We start from the raw sequence: 10,216 nt of genomic DNA, 5'->3' as shown, positions 1-10,216 counted from the left end.
CACATGGGCGTATTAATGGTGCACTAGTGAGCATTTACAGATAATATATATCAAGATATATCTGACTTTGGCTGCATACTTGGAAGTAGCATCAGTTCATGGTTGGTTTTGGTCTTTTCGTGGGATTTGTACAGAGGAATGATGGAAAACAATACCATAATATTATAATATATGCAGTATATCTGAAAAATACCTGGATATATCGCCCAGCCCTTTGACAGCTCTCGGAAATAAATGAAAGGCTCGTGGAACATTTAATAAAAAGAGACGTTCATGAATACTTTGCGGTCAGCTGAACAGTCCTGAAGAATGACTGACTGGAAAGATGCTCCAACTTGCAGGTATAAAAAAAACAATAGATTGATTTGGCAATCAAAATGAGTCTCAATAAATACGTATAAAATGAATAAATAAACCTGGAAATACATACGTTATTAAATCATAATAATAAAAACCTTTTGCCTCTAAGCCATACCGAGAGTCTTTGAGTACAGTCCTTATTGGCTGGGGGGTTGCGTAGTCCATAAACTAATACTCCTGATGATGAGCCACTCTTTCTGACTGGCCGTCACCACGATGCGAACACACTCAATGTCAAAGGCAATTTTGTGGTCCACGTCTTGCACCTCGATGTTGCCATTTTTAAACTCCCCTAATGTGATGTAAGAGGAACACTGTTTCCCTTTTTTAGTCCCAACGAGTTTCTCTCCGACCTCCAGAGCTCCGTGGTGGAGAACGTCGTTCTGCCGGTCGTCCGAACCGGTGGCGATCTTAATTTTACTGATTTTGGTAGATTTGTTAAACACCACGACGAAGAAGTCCCCCGTGGATGGCGGCTTCCCCCAGAAGTACTCGTCCACGGTGCTGTAGGCCTTGGCGGCGTCGTAGCTCTCGAAGACGTCGATGTTGGTGTGCATGCTGGCGGGCGGGTTGTCGGGGATGTCCGCCGAGTCCTCCTCGAAGTCGTCGTCCTTCAGCTTGTTCTCGGCTCCTTTGTAGGAGGAGTAGTAGCCCATGTGCTGGAACAGCGAGGGCTTGAAGCGGATCACGTCCTTCTGGGCCAGCAGACCCCGGAAGTGGATGAGGAGCCAGTCGCAGGGCATCTCCTGGTAGAACATGAGCAGGAAGTGAGCCAGGCGCGGCAGGTCCCTGGAGTGGTACAGCTTCCCGATGTAGCCCAGCTTGGAGAACTCCAGCATCACCCAGTAGGAACCTTCCCTGGAGGCGATCACCTTCTTCAGCGCCGTCAGGAAGTTCCGGGAGCAGCGCACGTCGTCCTCCAGCATCACGTAGAAGTGAGACAGGTTGGTGCAGAAGTTCAGGAGGAAGGCGTAGTCCACGTTCTGCTTGGAGCGGAAGCGGACCCGGTCCTCGGGGTCGTTGTAGTTCCTCTTCAGCCCGTCCAGAGACGGGTAGTACTCCTCCGGGGCCTGGATCACCAGCAGGCGGCCGGCGATGATGTGGTGGGCGAACTTCCTGCTGATCTCCTGCACCAGGTTCTCGCACCAGACCAGGTCGAAGTCGGCCAGGTGGACCACGACCACGATCTCCTTGAGCTCCTCGTAGCTGGACTGGTCGAAGATGGACTTGATGGTCTCCAGGAGGTAGTTCCCTCGCTTCCTCTTGACGGAGGACAAGCCGATGGTGAGGTACTCTGTGAACAGAAACAAGCGTCATGATATCAGGATGCTCACAGAAATGCTTTCAAATGACCAATTTCAGGTATGTCGTGCCTAACAAAATAACAGTTAGCTGTAATTTAGGCGCAAATGGTAATTTCTTGACTTTGGGAACGTTAGGTTGACAGAAAATATGAACTTCCTCGCTTTCGAATACGTTAAATATCTACGATTCTAAACCAGAAACAAGTTCTACATCAGTCTTGTATCGCAGAAAAGGTTCAGGCAACACAACTACTCGGTTGTGGTTAGATACAGATCATAGTTCGGGTTAAAATAATGATGTAACGAAGTTACTAAACTTAAGCTAATTAGCAGCAATCTCCAGGGTGAAAGTCTTGTGTTTTTAACCCATCGTCTGCACCTCCCGCCCACCCTTAGTAGACTTTAAGTTATACTTATTATACGCTTTTTTTCTACCACAATGAAGACTGACAATATGGGAAGCCAGTTTTAAACTTTTAAACTACTACTTTGAGCTTTTTGTGACTTTTCAGGATATCTGGTACACTGTTTTGTTTTTGAAGCTGAGGATTAAACGGAGCCTTAAATAACTTCTGTTGCACCCCGGTTCATCCATTCAAGGTCAATTCTTATCGAAACCCTTTCTTGGAGTTTTCGCAAATTGTTTCAATTGGGAATAAAATGCTTATCGCTTTTACAGATTTAGAACCGTTGCTTCTTTTCTGTAGCTGGAAAACATTTAATCTCTCAGACCTTTTAAATTGGAGCTTTTTTTTTCTCATTTGAAGTAAATATCATGTTTTGGCGACTATACCCGGGGTGCACTTGAGAGGAGGAAGTGCGTCTTAATTACGAGGCAAAACGGGGTCTCAAAGGAGCCGTTGCCTTTTTATTGCCGCGCTGTAAACCCCCACGTCGCCGATTTTTAAGTTTTAACTCCGATTCCCAACCACGGCGTGACTCACTAACTTCCCCCCAAGCTCGTGAAAACAAGCGAATGTATCTTTAAGCTAACGTTAAACTTACTCTTGCGGTTCAGCGGGGTGCCGGCGAGATAACGATACGTGACATTGATGGTTCCGGAGGAATTCCTCAGCTCTCTGAACTCGGCGCTCGAAGGGTGGACCGACGTTTCCCTGAGCTGCCTTTTATCTCCTTCCTGGAACACGGGCGGGGGGAAAACACAACATCATTCTGCATTATGAACAATGGAGGAACAAACACGGACAAGCTGGGATACCTTCTCCAGAGACTCATGCACAATTAATTTCTACAGAGAAAAATTCAAGCGAGGGGAATGCTTTAAATAACTCGTCTTTTAACCTCCTGTAGAAACTTGAGAAAATATGTATTTTTGATGTGGCGAAGCTAACCCTTAACGTTTGGAGACAAAAGGAACCTTAAACCCCCCAAATGGACCCGGAGAAGAGACTCGGAGATGTGAGAACTATCTCGACATAATTTAAATAACAAACACAGATAATGTACTGTGTGATCACCGGGGTTTCAAAATAATAATAAAAAATGGCCTCGTGAATGATGAAACAAAACGATGATTTCAAACTTGGGGTCCATGTTATAAAATATTCAAACACGTTTCTCTTTTAAAACAAGCAATTAGAATCTGTTGAATATATATATATATATATATATATGTAGATATATAAATACACATATATATGTATATATATATAAATACATATATGTAAATATATATAGATGTATATATATATATATATATATATAAACACACACAGAGTCTCTATCTCTAAATATTACAATTCTCTATTGAGTACATCAAGTAGATTACGATTTTTTAAAATGTATTTTCATTCTTTGCTTGTTTCCAACATTATTTAATGATTTGGCAAATAATTAAATATTCAAACACGTTTCTCTCTTAACCCTTGTGTTGCCTTAGGGTCATTTTGACCCGAATCAATATTACACCCTCCCCCCGCCTTAGGATTAATTTGACCCCATTCAATGTTTAATGTCGGTGTTCTTTCGGTAGTCAACAAACAAGCATAAAGTGCCTCACACTTAAACTTGAAAAACAATATTAATTCTAATAATTTTCTGGAGGTTTTAATTGCTGGCGTCAAATTGAACCCAAAGGGTAAAATATGTTAGTAAATATAAAGGTAACAGGAGGGTGAAACATTGAATCGGGTCAAAATGACCCAAAGGCGGGGGGAGGGTGTAATATTGATTCGGGTCAAAATGACCCTAAGGCAACACAAGGGTTAAAACATGCAAGTATATATAAATAAGAAAAAGAAAAGGGGACTAGAACAAAGAAAATTACACATTTGGTCAAATTTGTTGTTCAGACGTTTAAAAAAAAAAAGGAATACAAATAGTCAGTGAACATTTTCCTCTGAGAGTCTTAACTTGGGAAACGATGCATTAACACAAACGCACTCACCAGCACGTAGCCGTCTTCGATGTAGAGGTTGAGGAAGAGGAGGAAGGTGATGAGGAAGCCGAGGAAGGGGATAGCGGAGCGTTTCCTCAGACACCGCATCTTGTCCAGGGACTTCCACGCCAGCCTGGCGCCGTACGCGGCCTCACTGGGATCTGCGCGGGAAGCACACGGGGACCTGGTTTTAGTGTCGGGACGCCGACGATAGCATCGCCTTCTTTGGGGGTTTTTTCCGGCGTCGACAGATTGCGGAGGAATTAATTTTTAGGACCGCGTGGCCGTGCATGACGTGATTATCTTCTACGAGCAGCGTCATCATTCTTCAACAGACTTCTAATGATATGTGTGTGTGTGTTTGTGTGTGTGTTTGTGTGTGTGTGTGTTCCTTATCAGGGAAAGAGGTGGACCATATCCACTGATTACTTAAGGCCCTGCAGGACATGAAGGGATAGTGATACGCCAAACAATGGATTACTGATGCAATTTAACCGTTTCTTTATTAATAACAATGGAAATATGCACCAGTGGGGGGCTGCATATCATCCCCCTCTCATTTTTAATACATCCTCGTGCTACAATGGTGAAAACGAGCTCTTATCAGAGAGCTTACTGCTGTTTGTTGGGAAGATATCCATCACTCAAGGGAAATGATACCTTCATTTAACATTTATAGTCCAAAAAGACAATTGTGTGTGTGTAAAATGTATCATTAATAATCTTATCGAGTTGATATGAATTATATTTATTATTCTTCAAGCATTTAATTTCTTTAAAAAACACCAAAAAAAAGAAAAATGCTATGGTGAAGCATATTTTCACGTAACAACTGAATTGTCAGTTTAAAAAAGAAGAAGAAAAAAGCTTATTTTCTCCCAGAATGCTTCAGTAAAATGTTTTTAATTAAGCTGTAAATCGTCACAGGAGGATGCTGAAGTAAAACATTTGACTTTCACACATTAAAAAGGTGTTCGTTTCTTTTTTGGGGACAACAACAAAGCAACAACAACAGATCTTCTCATTTGAAAAGCTGCAGCCAGTTCATCGTTCTCGCTTCATGAAGGACCGATTCAGGGTTTTCCCATCCTTTTTGGTCGCAAACCAAATTCAAAACCCTTTAAAAGCTCGGGCCTGATTTTTTATTATTTTCTTTTTAGTGGGGGTAATTATCGATTTACTTTTAATTTTGTACTTTTGTACTGTATTTAAATTGTTTTATTTTCCTAACTTGCTGTGTAATTTTCTGTTGTTAATATGTTTCATGTAGTATGCTCTGCATGTTCTCTTGCATTGTGAAAATATTGTAAAAAAAAAAAAAGAAGAAAAAAAGAACACTATAAATTGGCGCCATGGCGGACCGGGAGGCGGGGGACACGAGGGACCAGACTGCATCTCAAAAGGAGTTTTTCACTGGAGCTTTTCTTTTAAACAACTAATCAATGCCCCGATCAATCAGCTGCTATAACTACCACCAGGGGCACAGGGGATGGTAGTGGAGCTGAGCAGGAGAGACACACACGTGTTTTGTATCCCTGTAACATCTTTAAGTATTACTACCTCTGAGAAGCTTCTGATTGTTGACCATAAACAGACGACTTGCTGGGCGGAGGAGGCGTGGGTCCAACTACAGGACTTTAAACCAGAAGGCCCGTGTACGATGACGCCTAAACCGAACCGAGTTATTTTAAGTAATTTTCGTTGCCCAGAACCTAACTTTACATTTTTTAACAGAACCGGACAATCCGTTAAAAAAAAGGTCCAGAAATGCCATCTATCGTAAGCAGAATCGATGGATGGCATTTCGGGACCTTTTTTCAACGGACTTCCAAGAATAATTGCGTAAAGGTACTTTATCTTCCTAAAGGCAATCCACTGTGTATGTGTGTGTGTGTGTGTGTGTGTGTGTGTGTGGGGGGGGGGGGGGGGGGTGTGCCTTGTGAAGCTATAAGCACTCAGCCACTCGCATTGTAAACGGTGTTTATAGCCCTTGACCCGTTGAACCTTCTCCCCGGAGACGCACGTCCAGCGAGACGCGTTCCGGCCGGAGCCGGTCGATGCGTCGGCTCGGATCGGCAACTCCTGCGCCGCTGCAGCCCGAGATTAAAAGCCCGCAAGACCGGCGGCTGACAGATGTAACAATGGCGTTCTGGTCTTGTCTTCGCCAGCAATTAGGCATCAGCGCTGCACTTCCCACCCCCCCCCCCTCTACCCCATCTCCCTTGAGATTGCTAATAGAAAACAAACGACCACTATAAGCTCGGCTCGATGACCGCACGCACATCGATCGCCGCGCGCCGGGCGGCGGCTCTTTGTGCCCTTTGGAAAACGAGATGTTAACGTGCCGGCGCACCGCGGCTCGGCTTCTGGGCAATTTCCAACCCAGTGTGGTGTAATTAATTGACAGGAATGATCAGTGTTGCTATGTTTCGTACGCTTTATTTACCCTCCTGCTTTAAGCACATCGGTCCGTCCATGCACAGGTACACAGCTGCTTCATACGCTAACATGTACATTTGAAGTGTATTTATTTAAGGCTCGTGTCTGTATGTGAAATAAAGTTGCAGGTTTTAACAAAACAAATTCTAGATGTGTTAACATGTTTTAGATGTATATAAAACAACATATATGTTGGTTACACCTGGAGATCACGATTATTCCATATGATTATTTTTGCATTTATTCCCTCAGTAAACATTGTAAACGTGAGTTTATGTCTTAATCTCTAGTTTCAAGTCTTCTTCTACACAGCATGATGTCATCATTTAGTACTTTATGGTCATTTAGAGTCAAACAGACCATAATTAAGGATGTACACGACGTCTCTTAGTCACTCCTCTGCATTCTTACGTTCATTGGTTGCAAAAAACCAAAATGGCGACGACCGTAGGCTAATTCAAAATGGCCGAACGCAAGGCTCAAACCAAGAGGCGACGTCATGACGACGACTTCCACTTCTGAGTCTATGACTTTCACCCGGGAGGCCGCAGTTCGTGTCCCATGAAACCCAGAAAACGTGGACTTATTTCACATCATTTTATTTCGTAACGATACTAATTTATTTTTTTGAGAGCGAAGATTTTATATATATATATATATATATATATATATAAATGTATGGATGGCAACATAGCTGATGGTATGGATTCTCTGAGAGCGTCTATGAGCCAGACGGAGGCGTGTGTGTGTGTGTGTGTGTGTTCAGTCGTTATGAATCCAGAGATGGACTAAGTGTGTTTTAATGGGTGTGTCATCCCGGCCGTCACACACCCCCTCAGACGTCTCCGGCACCATCTTCAGGAACACGGCACACTTCCAAACAGGCCGGGGGCTGTTAAATATCCATTATGCACTGTGTGAGTGTGTGTGTGTGTGTGAGTGTGTGTGTGTGCGTGTGCGTGTGTGTGTGTGTGTGTGTGAGTGAACTAGACCAAACAAAGCACAACACAAGCCTCTCCGCTCGCTTCTTACCCAGCACCCTTAGCGGCGCCTTGCACTTAACGCATAACGGCCACCTGTGCCCCCCCCCCCCCCCCCCCGCGTTGTCGGCGAGGTTGAATGGCGTTCTTTTTGAGGTGACGGGAGCATAAAGGGATAAAAGCAGAGCGCCTCACTAATGAATCCACGTTTTCATTCTCGTGGTTCGATTCCATCGAGGTTCCTCAAACCTTGCATTTTCTTAATTTGATTTTCTCTGCAGGTTTTCCATATTAGAGATGAGATGGAAAGTAAAGGCAACTATCTCCCGGTTGTTTTTTCGTGCCTCGGGGGTTTTGGAAAATGGCTCTCAGCTGGAAATCTTCTGCCCATCAATCCTGGACGTCACGGCGAGCCGAGGGTTATTATTATGTTGCTGAGCGGAGAGACGAGGGGAGCGAGGGATGAAAAGGAGAAACGAGGGAACGGGAACATGACACAAAGGGCTCTGTGTCGACGTATACAGTATATATATAAAAATATATTATATATATATAATATATAAATACATACTGTATATTTATATAATATATCGATATATATATATATTTATATAATATATATATATAATATATATACTATATATAATGTATATATATATATTTATATATATATGTAATATAAATATATATATATATCTATATATTATGTATATATACTATATATATAATGTATATATATATTATATTTATATAATGTATAGATATATTATATATATATTATATAAAATATATATATTATATATATTTGTATAAATATATTATTATATATATAATTTATATATATGGTATATTCATATAATATGTATACAATATACATATTATTATGTAATATATATAATTATAATATAGATATATAATTATATGTATATATTATACAATAATATATATAACAGCCCCCTTCTCACCCATATCTATAAATTGTGATATCTTCCTTTTAACTGGTTGACAACAATGAAAGTTGTGTTGCGTCATCCCACATTTAATCAATAAATAATCAGATAATCAGGAAATCGATTCAATACGAGATCCAACAGGATCCCTCATGAAGCGAGACCTCGTTTTATACCTTCGTCCAGGTTCCTCGGCAAAGACACACCTGGATGTCCTCAATACGTCTGGCAGCTGCTACGAGACGCTCATCCAGGAATTGTCTTGTCCTCCCCCCCTCCCCCCCCCTCCCCCCTCCCTCTAATGGTGAAATCTGACAGAGGCAGACTTCAAGAGATGGGAAACACGGAGCTCCCCAGTGAGCAGAAGGCAATTATGGTCTGGCCTGATGTTCAAGAAGATGCAGGAATTCTACATCACAACAACAACAACAACAACTAGAACGGGCACTCGGTAGAGCGCATACCTTCGCATGTCACAAGATGGGGCATTGCATTATGAACATGTTGGCATTAGTTGCATGCCAATTGGATAGAAATTGACCGTGCTATGGTAAAAAGATTTTGACCTTTGACTCGATTGATCCCAAAATCTAATCAAATGGCCGCCGGATAATAACCAATCATCCCACCAAATTTCATGTGATTCGGTTAAAAACTTTTTTTGTTATGCGAATAACACGCATACAAATAAATAAATACACGGCGATCAAAACATAACCTTCCACATTTTCAATGCGAAGGTAACAACAACAAAACAATAGAAAACAATTGATTTTGTTTGAGTGCTCTGGGTGAGAATAAAAGAAGAAGAAGAAGAAGGAGAAGAGAGGACAGTAACTCGCGTCGCTCAGTAATTTAACATCTTCTCAAGGTCGTTCCTCTCCGAGAGACATCTCACACCGAAGAGTGGAACCACGACGCGAGAGGAGGAAGTAACACCTGCACACCTGAATAGATTGCTTCTTCAAAAAAGGAGAGAGAGAGAGAGAGGAGAGCGACGTTGTGTACGGTATCAGCGTAATGAATTTATTCCTCTGAACGCCGAGGAATAATGAGGACTTGTGAAAAAATTAAATATTCTCTCACGTCTGGGTGACTGAGGTACACACACACACACACACACACACACACACACATTTCCTTCAGAAATCAAAATAGCCTATAACGAACACTTTGAATCAATTTTCTCATTTAGGCCGCAACGCGTTAAAAAAATATTTTTATGTTAATGAAAAAAAAACACACACCTAGACGGAGGAAGAGTCATTGTTAACAAAAACGATGGGGGGGGGGGGAGATTAATAAAATGGGTAGAGGAAAAGCAATTCTCACTCATTTCATCTTGTTATCTGCTCCGCCCCTCTGGGTGTCCTGCACCTTGCAGATATTCAGCTCTCTGCACAAATAATCAATTAAGCCGGCAGATCTTCGGGTTCGGCTTCGAGCCGTCAGCCTCGTTCAGAGGATCTTTGTCTCGATTAGAAAAGACCAGATTAACAAAATAATAAATCCCCGTATTATTCATATTATGACAATGTGTTTCGTTAATGAATAATCTAATTAGTCAAACGGTTTGACCAGAGAAGACGTCTTTATGAAGGAGACCGATAAGACTCAGAGAACAGCCACGCCCCCTTCAGGGTCCGTTCGGTCATGGAAACCTGCTGGAATTTTAAAATGTTTATTTCCAGGTCTGAAAAAGTCCTGGAAAAAAATTACATTTCCAAAAAGTTTTGGGAAAGTCGTGGAAATGTGTAACATTCATATGTTCATCAACGCAGTTTC

The 10,216-nt window shown here is 41.9% G+C and overlaps 1 protein-coding gene across 1 annotated transcript in view; it reads right to left on the bottom strand.

The window, feature by feature from the left end:
* Window positions 1-497: 497 nt before the first annotated feature.
* mgat4c (mgat4 family member C) overlaps window positions 498-10,216 on the bottom strand; it is a 76,730-nt gene continuing 67,011 nt past the window's right edge. The window contains exons 3-5 of the mRNA XM_056416809.1: window positions 4,072-4,223; window positions 2,670-2,802; window positions 498-1,654 (exon numbers count right to left, since the gene is read on the bottom strand). Of these exons, the coding sequence (XP_056272784.1) occupies window positions 498-1,654; window positions 2,670-2,802; window positions 4,072-4,223 (1,442 nt within the window). The remainder of the gene's footprint in view (window positions 1,655-2,669; window positions 2,803-4,071; window positions 4,224-10,216) is intronic.

This window comes from Pseudoliparis swirei, chromosome 6 (genome assembly GCF_029220125.1).
Source record: "Pseudoliparis swirei isolate HS2019 ecotype Mariana Trench chromosome 6, NWPU_hadal_v1, whole genome shotgun sequence".
In the NCBI taxonomy this organism is placed as follows: Eukaryota; Metazoa; Chordata; class Actinopteri; order Perciformes; family Liparidae; genus Pseudoliparis; species Pseudoliparis swirei.
This window is presented reverse-complemented; position numbering and strand designations above follow the sequence as displayed.